The sequence below is a fragment of the Podarcis melisellensis genome (genome assembly GCF_964234715.1).
Source record: "Podarcis melisellensis genome assembly, chromosome: 2".
In the NCBI taxonomy this organism is placed as follows: domain Eukaryota; kingdom Metazoa; phylum Chordata; class Lepidosauria; order Squamata; family Lacertidae; genus Podarcis; species Podarcis melisellensis.
Genome location: NC_138529.1, coordinates 102,602,328 through 102,619,996, shown reverse-complemented (window position 1 = coordinate 102,619,996; position 17,669 = coordinate 102,602,328). Strand labels below are relative to the sequence as shown.

At 44.3% G+C, this 17,669-nt stretch overlaps 1 protein-coding gene across 6 annotated transcripts in view; it reads left to right on the top strand.

Moving 5' to 3' along the window:
* The window catches only part of PXK (PX domain containing serine/threonine kinase like), a 50,274-nt gene that overhangs the window by 2,299 nt on the left and 30,306 nt on the right, over positions 1 to 17,669 (top strand). For all 6 annotated transcript variants that reach the window (XM_081902389.1, XM_081902390.1, XM_081902387.1 and 3 more), the window contains exons 2-3: positions 10,358 to 10,408; positions 12,501 to 12,548. In XM_081902389.1, the coding sequence (XP_081758515.1) occupies positions 10,358 to 10,408; positions 12,501 to 12,548 (99 nt within the window). The remainder of the gene's footprint in view (positions 1 to 10,357; positions 10,409 to 12,500; positions 12,549 to 17,669) is intronic.

The window sequence follows — 17,669 nt, the reverse complement described above, 5'->3', positions numbered from 1 at the left end:
GTACTCCTTGCATTTTGCATTAAAAGAAAACACTTCCATCCAACTAGAAACCATTCATCCAGGCTGCCTCTGGGAAGGTTTCAACAGGATATGAAGGCAGTAGCAGTCACCATTTGTTTGCCCCGGCATTCACAGGTATAATGCCTATGTTTATCGGGTGTAAAGGGCAAAAACAACATTAAAAGCCCAACCCTGCTTTATGTTGTGATCCATTACAGCCTAGATACTGCCAAGTTGCTTCCTGGAAATAAAACTGATCAGAGATCATAGTCAGATGAAGTGCATCATGCTGTGATAGGCTTAGATTAGCCAGTGTGGTAATTGTAGCTTATAGATGGATTTTTATCATAGTAAGAAATGCATGTTTCTTTGCCTTCATCTGACTATGATCTCTGATCAGTTTTATTTCCAGGAAACAACTGTTGGTCACTTGCAGTGGGGCTAAGAGCAGGCAGCTTATTATCAAGAGTGATTTACTACATGGAACATACTTTGTTTTAAGTTGTTTGAATGTCTGTGGGTTGCTGCTGCTTTGTGATCGCCCTTCATTAAACTGATTGCATGATAATACGCAAGAATGATTGTTCGGTGATGGATTATTTTTCTGAATGGGCCCTTTTACCTACAGGGTAGGTGACACTATTATTCTGCACTCCGTGTGTGTGTGTGTGTGTGTGTGTGTGCACATGGTGCAATGTGAGAAAAGAGTTTTCAGTTTGGGTTTTGAGAGAAGATAAAACTGTGGATTGGATTACTTCATTGAGGTTCAGTGCTCTCTTTGGAAATCTAATTCAGGATCAACAGTTGTGTTGCCTGCTTTCGGAGCTTATTTGCTTCCTCATGGCTCTGCCTGTGTAGTTATAAATAAAGTATATTTGCAGCAGAGTTATGGAAATGTGGAACACTTTCTAAGTGTGTAATGAGAGAGATTGTTATATGGTTTATACCCCATAATAAATGAACTGAGAACTGTTGACTAGAAGGGTAGCCATGGCCTTGAATAGAGATTTGGGACTAAGCAGGCCTCATATTGGAATAAACTTGCTTTAGCCCTGGACCTGTTTAATGTTTATCTGCCAAAACTGCTCTGCAGCAGCTTCTGGTATCGTTCGTTGCTATGCCCTGACTATCCTTCATGGTCATGTAACACAAAGCCAGATTTACAACTAAGACATGAACAGTGTAAGGAAATCAGAAACTTACCTGCACTAACCATCATCCCACCCCTCCTCCAAACACAGTTTTAAGAAGACTTTGCTAACTATTTACAAGCCTGTAGTAGTAGGGTCCCATAAATAACTGGCAAGTAACAATTGCCTCAAAACTAGGAAGGTATTTTTATACTGGAAAAGAATCTACTATGTTTTTCTTTTTAGGCTGTGAGTTCTCCTTAAATGACAAGCACAAATATCATGTGTGGGCAAGTATACGAATGAAAATGTGTGAGGCCTGGTCCTTTTGTGGCCTTAAGTCACATGGCTCACATATTTTAACAACCCTGCGCAACATTTTCTTGACAAACCAGATTTTATATTAAACCACATCACCTTTGTATCCCTTGGTTGCCTTGACAGGCCCATTCTCTTGACTCTCCAACTAGCATGGTGATGATAGAAGAAATTCCTCTCATCTTACTGTTCAGAAGTAGGTTTAAAGAAAATTGAACGATTTTCAGTATTTCCTTGAGGTTTCCAAGTTACATTATCTTCATTTGTTAACATGAACAAAATAGCTGGAGTCATATTTAGTGTTACTTCATTTAGCAGGCTAAACTGGACTACTTGAATTTAGTAATTTCACTTCAGTGGGGACATTGGTTGACATGTGGATATTTTGTGTCTCTGCCTGGCTTCCCTCCCTCCCTTCCTTCCTCCCTCCCTCCATTTCCTTGGTTTACAGATTATAATCCAGAAAATGTGGATTTAAACTAATGTAGTCCCATTGAAATGAACTGGATATGGTTTACATCAGCCACACTTTAGGTGATGGGTCATGGTTCAGTTGTAGAGTAGGTTTTGACTTTATTAAAACTTACACCTGCTATGTAGTTCTTGCCATTAAGTATATCTGATACATTTATTTTTATTCTAAAGGGCATAAAAGCAATCGAAAGTTTTTTGTGGTCTTGACATTCTGCCTTGGTTTCTATGGGTCTTTGGGGAGGTTGGCTCAAATTGGCAAAGGGAGAGTCAGGTCTAGCTTCCCATTGACAAACATTTAAAAGCAGTTTTCCCAGCCAAATAGTGTGTCTTTCATATGTGGGAGTTGAAGAAAACCAATTTTGTGAACCTTATCTTTGCATTTCCGTTTTGTTAATGCACACTGAGGAAAGTTCAAATAGAGCAGTGTTTCCCAACCTTTTTTGGGCAAAGGCACACTTGTTTCATGAAAAAAATCTTGAGGCACACCACCATGCCAGATGGGGAAAGGTCACTTTTTACTTATGTAAAAAAAAAAAAAATAGTAACAGCATAGAAGGTAATGGTTATCTCTTTGATGTCTGATGGGAGGGCATTCCACAGGGCGGGCGCCACTACTGAGAAGGCCTCTGCCTGGTTCCCTGTAACCTCACTTTTCACAGTGAGGGAATTGCCAGAAGGCCCTTGGCACTGGATCTCAGTGTCTGGGCTGAACGATGGTGGCGGAGACGCTACTTCAGGTATACTGGACCGAAACCGCTTAGGGCTTTAAAGGTCAGCACCAACACTTTGAATTGTGCTCGGAAAGGTACTGGGAGCCAATGTAGGTCTTTCAAGACTGTCGTTACATGGTCTCGGCAGCAGGTAGCAGCGCTCACAGCTTACGGACTGCACCGTGTAACAGGTGTCTGGCCCAGCAGCCTAAGGCGGACAAGCCACTGAAACAGGCATTCAGAATCCATTCATTTCATAAAACCTGCAGGGCTCAATCTCTGTGTTTGTGTATGTGTGTGTTTCTGTTTTGCCCAAGGGTCTGGGGGTGGGAGAGAGCTCTTTAGCATGATGCTTTTAAAACAATTAAATTATCAACAAACAAACCTGATGATACGAATAGCAACGTCAGGTGCTACGAGGGGGGGGAGGGGGCCTATTCGGAAGTAAATACTGCGTCCAGGCGCAATTAGCGCTGATTTAAGGTGCACCAAGACTGCCTAAAAACCTCACCAAAGATATGCAACAAAGCGCTTCGTTGCAGAGGGGAGAGTTTGTGCACCGTGGAGGCTGGAGGGCTTCTATTCTACATGCGGGGGTTGGGGGGGCGAGGAAAATGTGCTCCGTGGGGGGGCGGGGAAGGCAAGAAAAGGAGCTGAGCTCTAACTATAGGCTCCCACGCTTGAGCACGCCCGACTCGGTGGGGCGGACCACCCTCTCTCCTGGAGGAGGAGGAGGAAGAGGAGGAGGAGATTCCCATCCACGGCGTGGCCTCCCGCGCTCCTGAACGGGAAATCTCTGCAGCCCAAGACTCTCCGCGAGGCAGCTCCTCCCTTCCTGCCTTGAGCCGCCGCCAGCCGCGCCCCCCTCCCCAGTTATCTGCTGCCTGCCAAGCCCCGCCCCTCTTCATTGTCCTCCCCTTCTGTTTATTCCCCTTCCTCCATCCCTCCTTTTTTCCCTCTCTTTCCTTTTTTAAAAAAAATATTTTCTCTTCCCCTTCTTTTTTCCCACCCTTTCTTTTTTCTCTTTCTCCCCCCCCTCCCCGCCCTCCTGGGTTAAAGGATTTGAGCAATGGGTCTGGAGGTGGAGCTCGTCGGAGGATTAGCCCGACTCGCCCGCCTCCCTCCCACGGCACACTAGGCAACGTCCGGCGGCACACTAGTGTGCCGCGGAACACCGGTTGGGAAACACTGAAATAGAGATTTGTTCTTTTAATTACATGTGTACTGTGAAGCAAGAGTCCTGCTGGGCTTTCTCAGTGATTTCAGAGCTGTATTTGGCCATTCTTAAACTTCTGTTTCATCTCTTAGGAGGCAGAGACAAAACAGTTGCACAAGGAGGCAAAAAGTGTGTTGAATATGATACATAGCTGTACTTAGTAGTTTGCCACAATGTTTCATTGGGTTTCCTGTTATCTGGAGTGAGAAGTAGGTCTTGTCCTTTGATGTAAGCATTTTCCTTTATAAATTAACATTTTTAAGTAACATCCTCTTGAGCTGGAGCAAGGAAACTTGAAGCAATTGCATCCAGCAAATTGCATTTTCCCTTTACCACTGCTCTAGCCCTCTTGACTAGACAGAACACTGAGAAAATGTCACAATGCTTCAAGGTATTTGGAAGTCACTCCAAATCAATTGTTCCCAAATACTGTATTTTTCGCTCTATAAGACGCACCAGACCACAAGACACACCTAGTTTTTGGAGGAGGGAAACAAGAAAAAAAAAAATTCTGAATCCCAGAAGCCAGAACAGCAAGAGGGATCACTGCGCAGCGAAAGCAGCAATCCCTCTTGCTGTTCTGGCTTCTGGGATAGCTGTGCAGCCTTCATTCGCTCCATAAGACGAACACACATTTCCCCTTACTTTTTAGGAGGGAAAAAGTGAGTCTTATAGAGCAAAAAATATGGTATCATACTTTTCCAACATGCTACCTGTTGGGCAGGATGGGCTGGAAGAGGCTAAGTGCGGATAAGGCTGAATAGTTGATGGTGATTGGGCCTGTTACCCTTGGGGCGGGTTATCCGTCTCTCAGAACAGTCCCAGAAATTTGCAGATTTTGGCGTGCTCTTGGATCCAGTTCTGCTTCTTAACTCTCAAGTGGTCAAAAAGAACAGGACTGCCCTTTCCCAACTTGGATGGTAAATAGCGCTGCTCTTTGTTTTGAGTGGTGGAAGTGAAGATCTAACTATTGCAGTATGTGCACTGGTAACCTGTAGGAACCCAAGGCCTTCCAGATGTTGATGGACTCCAACTCCCATCAGCCTGGCCAGCATTTCCACTTGTTGGGGATGATGGAGGGTTGCAGATTATACATTTTCTTATTCTTAATTGGGTTGATTCACATTCTGTGGCCTTTTAAATGTGTCTGTGGGAAGGGAAATACTGATTTGTTTTTGTTTTTATGTGTATTTTGTGTTCTCTAACCTTTAAATAGGGCTTTTTTAAAAAGGAATTTTCAGTGTGGCAGGAGTGAAAACCATATAAACCTGCATTTTGTTTTCCCCAAATGGAAACCGGGGTCAGGCAGAATAAAAAGTGCACACAACTGGAGAATTTTGAGTTCACCTGGTGATGGTGGAGGGTGCATGAGGAATGGAAGGGAATCCCCCCCCCCATACTTTATATACTTAAAAATGTCCTGCCTTCAAGCACAGACATTATTGGGCAATGCAGTGCTTTCTATCTTGGCAGTTTTGTGTTCTGGGCTTGCAGCAGTGTTGAAACTGTACTTGTAGTTTTGTAAATATTGAAGCGGGTGTGTGTGTGTGTGTGTTGCTTAAGCAATATTTCTGCTGTTGCAAAACATCCTGGGTTTTGTGAGAGCATTTGGCTTGGGATCAAACAAGGCAGCAAAGACAGAGCTCCAGATACTATCTCACAAAACGATGATGATTGTTTATACTGCTGCACATTATGGTAAATAGGTGCTTTAATATTTCCTGATTTTTCAGGTTACATACATTAAAGTTCCGCTGGCGTTCTGAGGGAAGCATTGCTTTTGTGGGTGAATACTTTTCCCTATGGAGGGAGCGTGTTTGTTTGTTTTGCTTCTCTACACTCATTACATCAGCATTATCAGTGTCAAAGCCCCACAGGAGTAAAGCTGCTTTGGTGTCAGGGTTCATTCGGAGATGAGTGTCAATAAGGGGAGAGGGGAAAGAGAGGTTTTCTACTAACCTAGAGTCCTTAAGTTGTGCACCACTGTCAACCCTGAAGCATGAAGCACTGGAGGTATATGCGTAAACTGCAAATTTGTGTCAAGAGAGTGCAGTGATAAATTTCCAATTGTACCCTTGAGCAGAAGAGTATACAGTGGTACCTCGGGTTACATACGCTTCAGGTTACATACGCTTCAGGTTACAGACTCCGCTAACCCAGGTTAAGGTTAAGAACTTTGCTTCAGGATGAGAACAGAAATCGTGGTTAAGAACTTTGCTTCAGGATGAGAACAGAAATCGTGTTCTGGTGGCAGCGGGAGCCCCCATTAGCTAAAGTGGTGCTACAGGTTAAGAACAGTTTCAGGTTAAGAATGGACCTCCGGAACGAATTAAGTACGTAACCAGAGGTACCATTGTATATGTGGTTGCTGCTCTGCTGCTAGAATCCCTGTGTGTCTACGAGGCTTTAAGGGAGCAGGTGGCCTTGTGGTCTCAACCACTGAGCCTCTTGGGCTTGCCAATTGGAAGGTTGGCGGTTCGAATCCAGCAATGGGGTGAGCTCCCATTGCTCTGTCCCAGCTCCTGCCAACCTAGCAGTCCAAAAAACGTATCAGTGCAAGTAAATAAATCGGTACTGCTGTAGCGGGAAGGTAAACAGCGTTTTCGTGTGTTCTGGCTTCCTTCATGGTCCTCCATGTGCCAGTAACAATTTAGTCATGCTGGCCACATGACCCGGAAAGCTGTCTGTGGACAAATGCCGGCTCTCTCAGCCTGAAGCAAGATGAGCCTTTGACTGGACTTAACTGTCCAGGGGTCCTTTACCCCCCCTTTTTTTCCTACTTAGAGACTGTCTTACCATAGAGGTTTATTTTATTTTATTATTTTTTTACAATCAAGCACTCTCTTTCTATATACATATATAATGAAATAAATAAATGAATACCTCTTTATGACATACAGTAGTACCTCTGGATAGGAATGGGATCTGTTCCAGAGCCCTGTTCGCATCCAGAAGCAAATGCAACCCGTGTCTGCGCGGGTCGCAATTCACCGCTTCTGCGCATGCACGTGACATCATCTAGACCGTCTGCGCATGCGCGAGCGGCGAAACCCAGAAGTAACACATTCCGTTGCTTCTGGGTTGCTGTGGAGCGCAACTCGGAAGTGCTCAACCTGAAGCACATTTAACCCGAGGCATGAATGTACTGCTTCAGGATTAGCTACCTTGTCCATTTATTTCTGTTCATGATTTTACACTCTTTCATTTGCATCTTTTTGTACGTTCTACCGGTAATTTATATTCTTTCTCTCCCTCCCTCCACCGTCAGTTTCTCCAGAGTTGAGCAGCGTAAATGGCAGTGCTTGGTGTACATGTATGTGCTTTGGAAAGCAAAACTGGTTTTCTTTCTGGTTGGTTTTCAGCTCCCATAAGCGGTTCCTACAGCCAGCGTGAGCAAGGGCTTGAAGGCATTGTTGTTATTTTCAATGCAGCGGGCTGCTACTTCACTTCCAGTAGGATACAGTAAAAACCTGGTTTTTAACATATGCAAATTGTGGCCCCAAGAGAGCTATTGATAGCTAGCTGAATAAAAGTGTGTTTCCTCAGCGTGTGGAAATCGGAAACGGAATGTGGATTCCCTCTTGCACAATACAGTATTTATTAGAAAACAAAGCATAAGGCAATTTTAACCCAGGCAGTCTAGAGCTGGATTAAACCATTACCTAAGTAGACTACATAATAGGCCCCCAGTCTATGTAAACTGGCAGTTCCTCATGTGTGGATTATTATTATTATTATTATTATTATTATTATTATTATTATTAAACTTATTAGTTGCTTGTTACCTAAAAGGTATTCAAGCAATTTACTATATATTATACTATAGAGGTAAAATTCATATTTCATCTCTCTCTCTCTCTCTCTCTCTCTCTCTCTCTCTCTCTCTCTCTCTCACACACACACACACACACACACACACCATAGAAAACACCCTCCCCAATTCAAGCCACAGCAGTAATTGATTGATTGATTGCAATTATATACTGCCTTTTCTCCCAAGGATCTCCTCTTCCCCATTCATCCTCAAACAGTCCTGTGAGGCAGGTTAGGCTAAGACAGTGTTTTTCAACCTTTTTTGGGCAAAGGCACACTTGTTTCATGAAAAAAATCACGAGGCACACCACCATTAGAAAATGTTAAAAAATTTAACTTTGTGCCTATATTGACTATATATAAAGTAATTCTCTTGAATAGGAATCAAATAAACACAAAGAAAGTATTTTATAATTACTTTATTATGAAATAGTAAGTAAAGAGAAATATGAAAAATTATAAAATACTTTATTTTTAAATCTTGCAAATTTTTCAATTTTTCCCACGGCACACCAGGCAACATCTCGCGGCACACTAGTGTGCCGCGGAACAGTGGTTGAAAAACACTGGGCTAAGAGATGACGGCTGGCCCAGGGTCACCCAGTGAGCTTCATGGCTGAGTAGGGATTCGAACCCTGACCTCCCAGGTCCTAGTCCAGCCCTCTAACCATTATGCCACACTGGCCAGTATGCCAGTCTAGCTCCTGCCTTGGATTCCTCCTTCAGCTCTGAATGCAAGACAACAGATCAGCTGCTTTGCAGCAGGGAGGTTGAACATGGTGACTATCACGAAGACTGGAATGCTTTGGAAGACTGAAGGGGCAGGGAAGTATAGGATGAGCTGGGATATGCGGTTCATGAGACTACATTTGTGGGAGCTTGCCTCCACTTGTGAAAGAGTATGTTACATAAATATGCTGGTTTACTGATAAGTGGGCCTGTTGTACAGCATGGGTGGGCCGAAAGTAGATTGGAATCTATTGCTAGATCCCTGGCTGATTTGCAGCAGATTAGGAAGGGTTTCTGACTGCCTGTTTATTCGGCAAGAAAAATTACTTTTCCCTCGTGAATTAGACTGCTGAAATGAAGTAGGGTAATCAGGAAGTGGATGTTTCTAATAAACCCACTCCCCACAAAATTACTATACAGTGGTACCTCAGGTTAAGTACTTAATTCATTCCGGAGGTCCATTCTTAACCTGAAACTGTTCTTAACCTGAAGCACCACTTTAGCTAATGGGGCCTCCCGCTGCTGCCGTGTGCCGCCGGAGCACAATTTCTGTTCTCATCCTGAAGCAAAGTTCTTAACCCGAGGTACTATTTCTGGGTTAGGCGGAGTCTGTAACCTGAAGCGTATGTAACCTGAAGTGTATGTAACCCGAGGTACCACTGTACTGTACTGTACTGTACTGTACTCCTAGCCACTAGCCAGCAGAAAAAAATGAAAACTCAAACCATATTTTTTTATGTTCAGTGGTCTTTTGGTTTAAATCTCCCCTTCCAGCAAGAAGTCCAGCTGCTGTAAAGCCATGTTCTTCTGTTTGTGTGTGATCTCACAGCTCCCTTCTCTTGCAGAGAAAGCAGCAGCAAATGTATAGCAAGGAGAGAGAGCAAATTTCCCTCCCTGCCCTGCAGTTGTTCCAGCTGTGCCTCCTCTTCTGTCTCGGCTCTGGGTGCAGAATAACCATGTGATAAACCTGCTTTAAAACATGCTCTAAAAAAAGTCATTAACGAGCAATTTTGGGTAGAGATGTACCTCTTTGCAATTAAAGTCTCGAGTGTGCTCCGGGGATCTGTGTTTAAAATCTGAAACGAAAAATAAATGAAATGGGCAACCTGAGATTGGTTGGAGGAGGCCATAACGTATAGAAATAAATGGCTTCTACAGTGGTATCTCAGGTTACATATACTTCAGGTTACAGACTCCGCTAACCCAGAAATTGTACCTCGGGTTAAGAACTTTGCTTCAGGATGAGAACAGAGATCGTTCTCCGCCAGTGCGGTGGCAGCAGGAGGCCCCATTAGCTAAAGTGGTGCTTCAGGTTAAGAACAGTTTCAGGTTAAGAATAGACCTCCGAAACGAATTAAGTACTTAACCTGAGGTATCACTGTACTTTAGTTCTCTGGGGAGCACTTCTCTTTCTTTTGCTACTCATGGCTAGGGTAGGATGTGTCTTGCTTTTTGGTTTACTGAGTAAACTTCAAACACTTAAGTAGTTAATAAATGTGTGCAATTCTCTTAGCATGGAGATACTTGCATAGCTCCAGTTAGTGGGGGTATTCTGGTACAAAAGGCGGAACTAACATGGTCCCTTCCTGCAGGACGGTAGCCGAGATGGTTTGGATGACTTGGTTTCTTGTTTTGCTGTTTTCAGCGTTTGTTTGACAAGAGAGGAGTGCAGCCGTCATTGAGTGGGGCCTAATGCAAAACATAAAAGAGTATGCGATGGAGGGGAACGGAAAAAATCAGATGGGGTGAAAGGGCAGCGCAGAGAAGAGAGAGCAAAATGCAGAGCTCTGCATAGCCTTGAAAAAACCGTAAAGGCCACAAGATAACGTTCATGGAGGGTGGGGGGCAGCGTTGTCTTACAACAAATGGGCAGATTTAGATTACCGTAAAAGCATGAGTAGGTTTGAAATGGACAAATTGTCACTTGTGATCTCTGCTCTCTAATTGGGTTTTCTTCTCCTTCCTAGGAATACATCATTCGTGTGCAAAGAGGGATTTCCATGGAAAACAGCTGGCAGGTAACTTGTTCACCTCTGACATAAGGAAATGCATTTTGTTAATTGGATTTTACAGGGGACACAGCAAAAGATTCCCTAGTCATTTTGAGCACTGACAAGATGCTTCTACGCACAACTTTCTCTCTCTTTTTTGGGACGAAAGAAGCTATTCAGCGGCATGTGGGCTTGGTGAATTGTTCCTGTATGTTCTTTTCTGCCTGCAGATTCTTCTTTGCTCTCACCCAGGTGGTTCAAATTAGACGCATCAGTGTTTAGATCCTGACAGTGCACCACTGTGATGCTTTCTTCTTTTTCTTCATCTCCATGAGACTGTATAAAGGAGCCAAACTCATACTGATTTCCCACACCTACCCCATTTCAGTCAATACTAAAGTATGCTGAAAGCGTAGAGAGCAAGTACCTGAATGAGTGTCTCCACCCCCATTGTTCAGCCCAGACACTGAGGTCCAGCTCTGAGGGCCTTCTGGCGGTTCCCTCCCTGCGAGAAGTGAGGTTACAGGGAACCAGGCAGAGGGCCTTCTCAGTGGTGGCGCCCTCCCTGTGGAACGCCCTCCCATCAGATGTCAAGGAAATAAACAACTATCTGACTTTTAGAAGACACCTGAACATAGGCGCCGACTCCATGGGGCTTGAGGGGGCCCGAGCCCCCTCAAAAATTCGTTTGGGGGGGCTCCGCCCCCCCAATAATCTCCGGCGCCCCTCCAGCAGAGCGCCATCGCCGCCCCTCCCCCAGCCCAAAATGCACAGGGAGGGGCGGGCTGCATGCCTCCTGCCCTCCCTCCCGAGCAAAAGCTCCACCCAATTTCCTTTGGAGCTGATTAATAGGCGCAGCACGCTCTCCCCTATTCGCTCACGAGGAGGCGGCGCCACTTTATTTGCATATTCATGACCTTATTTATTATTCATGAGCTTTCCCGGGCCCCCCCAATATTTTTTATAAGTCCGCGTCCCTGCACCTGAAGGCAGCCCTGTTTAGGGAAGCTTTTAGTGTTTGATTCTATTTTTAATATTCTGTTGGGAACCACCCAGAGTGGCGGGAGAAACCCAGCCAAATGGGCGGGGTATAAATAAATAAATAAATATAATAATAATTAGAATAGAAGGCACCAGAGACGACTCAAATCTCTTCTGAAGGAAGAGAGAAATGTAGGGGAGGGACCCTAAAAGTGTGGCCTAGAAGGACATGGGCAACTGCCAGATTTCCTACTTGCGAGCTGAAAAAGCTTATATGATTCTTTGCTTCCTTTTAGTCTGCTTGCATACTGTTGGCATGTGCTCTTGGGTGAGCATCCTTAAACATCCAAGTATGCAAGCTGGAGAAGTCTGGTTGGGTGTGACTCCTTAATGTGTGCATTCCAAGGGGCATAAAGACACAAGCCTGTTGTTCACGCTCTGAATGTTGGTTGTGCGAAATGCTGTTGTACCCACAATCGGAAGCGCTATTACCATTTAAGCAGCTATCCTATCTTTAAAAGACATCTGAAGGCAGCCCTGTTCAGGGAAGTTTTTAATATTTAATGCTGTGCTGTTTTTAACATTTGATTGGGAGCCGCCCAGAGTGGCTGGGGAAACTCTGCCAGATGGGCGGGGTATATTACTATTATTATTATTATTATTATTATTATTATTATTATTATTAATAATAATAATAATGCATGGAGCCCCTCCTGAAATTCCAAATTCCATGATGTGAATGTTTTTGGAAAGGGCGATCAATTTTTCCCTAAAACAGAAGCCAGGAATACTCAAAAGGGAAACACCTGTACATTGAAACCTTAATAAAATTAGGCCCTTATTTATGTTCCTCCGCTGACAATTTATTTTCATGTAAGCCCAGATATAAGAAGGATCACTACAAATCCAAGCCGCTGGAGCAGCCCAAGTCCCCGTAAACTTGTGTACATGGAATGGAAGCAATGCTTTGCTCCTATAGAGTGATTGCAGCATGCCTAGAGAGAGATTTCTCTAGTTCTCCTTGGAGGTTTTGCATCTTTGTGATCCTGGCTCCTGCCACAATTGTACCCATAGATTGTCGATACCCAGTTGTATTAGAATGTGTGGTACTGGCACTAATTCTCTGTTGCTTTTGTAGATTATAAGAAGATACAGTGACTTCGATTTGCTGAATAATAGTTTGCAGGTAAGAGGTTTGTTTGTTTTTTGTTGCTGTATGAAAACTACAGTGGTACCTCGGGTTACATATGCTTCAGGTTACAGACGCTTCAGGTTACAGACTCTGCTAACCCAGAAATAGTACCTTGGGTTAAGACCTTTGCTTCAGGATGAGAACAGAAATCGTGCTCTGGCGGCACAGCAGCAGCGGGAGGCCCCATTAGTTAAAGTGGTGCTTCAGGTTAAGAACAGTTTCAGGTTAAGAACTGACCTCTGGAACAAATTAAGTACTTAACCCGAGGTACCACTATACTTGGAATTTAGGGCTAGAGAATTCAGTCTGTGTCTGTTCCCTGTCACTTCTGCTCGTCTCAGCCACAAATCTGTTTTGACATGTTTTCTGCCTTAATCTGCATCAAAAGAAGAAGAAGAAGCTCTGCACCAAAATCTGCATTTCAAAGTCATATTCAATATACGGATCTCGAAGAGTGTTTTGATACTTTTTTGAGCCAAGAAGCATGTTGGAAATTTGGGAAGTGTGAAATCCAGGGCTGGCGCAGCCATTAGGTGGGGTGGGGCCACTGCCTCAGGCGGTGGCACCTCTGTGGGCACCCTGCCATCTCTGCCAGCAGTGGGGAAGCAGTGCTGATTTTGGGCAGGATCTCAGCGGTCCCCAATCACCAAGATCTCACCTGAAATTGGTGCCGATGGCAGCACTGTTTCTTCCCCAGTAGTGGAGGCAGCAGAGTGGGCAAGTGGTGGTGGTAGTAGTGGCAGGGTAAGTGATAGGTGCAGGTATGACAGTGCTGGTGACCGCAGCAACCACTGGGCAGCACTTCCTGTTTTGCCTCAAGCAGCAAAGTGGGCTTGTGTTATCCAATGGACAGCTAAGTTTTTTGATCTTCGCATTAGTCGAAGTGTGGATCAGGACAGTTCATATCAGAATTCACAAAGATCAAATTCCTCAAGTATCTGTTAGAATTCCTGCTCTGTGATTGCAGTCATGGGATTTTTGTCTATCACATGACGGTATATGTTTTGACTCCACAGAGGGGAAGTGACGGAGACAGGATGTTTGTGTTACAGTGTTCCGTGAAGTGGGACTATTGTCCTTTGTTCTTTCTCTTTGCTGTCTGATGCTAGAGAGAGAGGGAGCCATGTTGTAGTGCTTCGTGTGTGTTTATATGTAAATAAAGTAGATTAGCCAAAATGCTGAGTTGCTGACGTTTGTTACGCAAGATGCGAAGACTCTGCGGATCCCTAAGTGTGCCGGTGTCAGTTGGCATTGGTCGCTGTGACGTTCAGGCAGAAGAAAGCTTTTGAAGCTCCCAAACGATCGACTAGGAGGGAGAGAACATGCCAGTCGGGCATGTGTCTCTGCCAGGGTTCTACTCGAGTGTAGGACGAGCTCCTGACCGTATCTTTACTGTGTGTTTTGTGAAGTCACTTTTGCATATGTGAATACATGTCGTGTGTTTGCACGTTTTGTTAAACAAGAATTAATGTTTAACTGTGGTTTAACGGGAGTGAGCGGTATGCTGAGGCCTGCTGCTCAGAGTCCCTGCTTTTCTCCTGGCTGCAGCACGCCGGGCGCAACGAAACCTTGGCTTGTCCTGCCGGTGATACCCAGGTGTGTGGTTTGTTTGGAGAGACGTGAACCTTGCGCCCCAGGTTCAGACGATCTGATAAGCCAAAGTGTTGCTGTCTTGCATGGCATAGCCAAGAGCAGGGGAAGTGAGGATTTTGGAGCAGCGTGTTGCCAGCACATTGATCCATTAAACCATAGTTAAACATTCTGAAGTTAAACAAGACAAATGAACCAGGCTAAAGAAAAGACAAACGTTTGAACAGGCAAAGGTGTACAGATTGAAGAAACAGACCTTCTAATTCAAACTACAGTGGTACCTCGGATTACAGACGCTTCAGGTTACAGACTCCACTAACCCAGAAATAGTGCCTCGGGTTAAGAACTTCGCTTCAGGATGAGAACAGAAATTGCGCGGTGGTCGGATGGCGGCAGCGGGAGCCCCCATTAGCTAAATGGTACCTCAAGTTAAGAACAGTTTTAGGTTAAGAACGGACCTCCAGAACGAATTAAGTTCTTAACCCGAGGTACCACTGTACTAAAGTACTCTATGGAAAAAACTGTTCCTAGTAATGTTTTGTGCAACCCGTTGAAGATGGGAAGAGTGGCAGACATTCAGTTTAACTTGATTCATCTTCTGTGGTCAAAATGTCTATTTCTTACAAAAGCAGAAGTCATAATGTGCTTTTTAAAAAAAGTATGCAGTGTATGCAGTCGTTTTGTTCCTTTCCGAAGTACTTTCTGGTGCTGTTTTATCGCGTGATGTATTTCCTTGCCGCTGAGTAGCATTCCTTCATTTTTCGAACACTGCAGCTACTGTGTGCTTGTGCTTTTCCCAGAACATTGAATTCTTTTTAAGCGTGCGTGGGAAAGTACAGGGGAAGAGGATGTATGTTAAAGAACTGTTCAGTGACTTCTAGGCAGAAGAGGGAAGTTAGTGATTGCAGAATTTTGTCAAGTGGGTTTCAGCAAACCCTTTTGCTCCCCTCGCATTCTCTGTGAGATACAAATGGAGCAAGAGTTCCGTTAAGGCATTCTCGTGGACGGTAATATGCAAAACAAATGGCGCAGTTAAGTAATTTTGGCAGCAAGGCATTATGATCTTACTGGTCCCTCCTCCTTTAGGGGGAAATTAAGTATTATTTCACATTGCTTCAAAACGTAGTAAACCAGCTGTGCTGTGCTTGGGGGCTCTCCTCATTCGGCAAAGTCCTACCCTGATGATTCCAACAAAACAAGCCAGTAGAACTACAATGACTACCTTGTGTCTGTTCTCTGTGTGTGGTGTACCAAATTTTCAGTACAATAGACTATTGGAGAGAAGTCCATTCATTTTAAGTCCTTTAAATGGATTTCATATATATAACAAATATTGATTCTTTTTCTATACTGATGTGAAGAGATGGCTTGTATTTCAAAAGTACTGCTATCTCCAGGGTGGTTTTAAAGATCAGCACTGGGCATTTTCAGATTCAAGGATCAATTTATTTACATTCATATCCTGTCTTTTGACACACTGTGGCTCAAGGCAGTTATAACAACGAACAAGATAAAATACAGCGTAGCTCAGTCCTATAAAACACAAAAGAAGATAAAAGCAGCAATTTAACCACTGGTTAAAACAGTAATGGCAGTAGATTAAAAAAAGAAGAAAAATCTGTTTGACAAGCTGAAGTCTTCATTGCAAAGCAGACTGTAATATATGTGTCAGTTCAGCAGGATGGTGATAGTAAATCACTGCCTTAGAAGTGAATGAGCTCAGCAAAAGTTTTTCTGGGGAAGGAAGAAGCAATTCTGTGGGACTTACTAATGTTGTGAACCTTCCTTCCTGTTTCCTCTGTATGGACTGATAATTCTTCGAAAAACAGCACATGAAAAAAACAAGTTTAAACAAACTGAATCCTGGTCCTGAATGGGGTAACTGTGCCCCTGAAGGACCAGGTGCGCAGCCTGGAGTCATTTTGGACTCACAGCTGTCCATGGAGGCGCAGGTCAATTCTGTATCCAGGGCAGCTGTTTACCAACTCTACCTGGTACGCAGGCTAAGACCCTACCTGCCCGCGGACTGTCTCGCCAGAGTGGTGCATGCTCTAGTTATCTCCCGCTTGGCCTACTGCAATGCGCTCTACGTGGGGCTACCTTTGAAGGTGACCCGGAAACTACAACTAATCCAGAATGCGGCAGCTTGACTGGTGACTGGGGGCGGCCGCCAAGACCACATAACACCGGTCTTGAAAGACCTACATTGGCTCCCAGTACGTTTCCGAGCACAATTCAAAGTGTTAGTGCTGACCTTTAAAGCCCTAAACAGCCTCGGTCCAGTATACCTGAAGGAGCGTCTCCACCCCTATCGTTCTGCCCGGACACTGAGGTCCAGTGCCGAGGGCCTTCTGGCGGTTCCCTCATTGTGAGAAGCAAAGCTACAGGGAACCAGGCAGAGGGCCTTCTCAGTAGTGGTGCCCGCCCTGTGGAACGCCCTCCCATCAGATGTCAAAGCGATAAAAAAACTACCTGACATTCAGAAGACATCTTAAGGCAGCCCCGTTCAGGGAAATTTTAAATGTGTGACATTTTAGTGTACTGTATTTTTGGTCTCTGTGGAAGCCGCCCAGAGTGGCTGGGGAAACCCAGCCAGATGGGTGGGGTACAAATAAAAAATTATTATTATTATTAACAAACAAAAAATAAGGGGGAACCACTTGGGCAACTGTTTAGGGCTCCCCACAACACCTTGCACTCCCCAGCAGGTTAAACTTGATGCTGATTCTGCTTAGGTGTCTTATACAAAATTTTGAATTATGTTCATCTTGGAGACAACTTCTTTTTTTTTAAAGCACCTGAGATACTTCCACTCCATTGTAATTATTAGCCCTGGCATTGTAAATATTGCCAATGTCATTTAGGCAGACAGACATATTGTGCAACACTGGGATGGCATAAATAGGTAGCAGTGCATTCTGACCTTAGCACTTCTTGTTTGCCCTGGGAACTGTAGGATCTTTGACCCTTTGCTTTTTGCACGAAGAGCAAGAATCAAATTCCGTTCAGGCCGGGAAGGCGTTTTGTAATTTCCGTTGCAAAATGAAATGACGACTCTCGCAGTCCATCCTCTTTCTGTTTCCCGAGAAAGGTTTTGCCATTGAGATACCATGCTGTCAGTCTTAAAACTGTACTTTCTTTGGCTAGTGGATTATTATAAAGCTTTAATCAGAATCACTGACTTCTGTATGTTGGGTCATCTTGTGGTGGGGCATTGCTGGACATGGTTCAAACTCCTAGTAGCAAAGGACTACAAAACAGCAGGTGGTGAAACCTGTGCTCTTTTTTTCAGCCTTTCTAGGAGAATTGAATTGTTCCAGCCGCTGCTGTTGTCTGTTTGCCATTATGTTTGAGATGCTGATATTTTATCTTGTGCTTATTTATGGATGTTGTAGACCAGTGGTTCTGAACCTGTGGGTCCCCAGATGTTGTTGGACTACAACTCCCTTCATCCCTGAGCTCTGGCCTTGCTAGCTAGGGGTGATGGGAGTTGTAGTTCAACAACATCTGGGGACCCACAGGTTG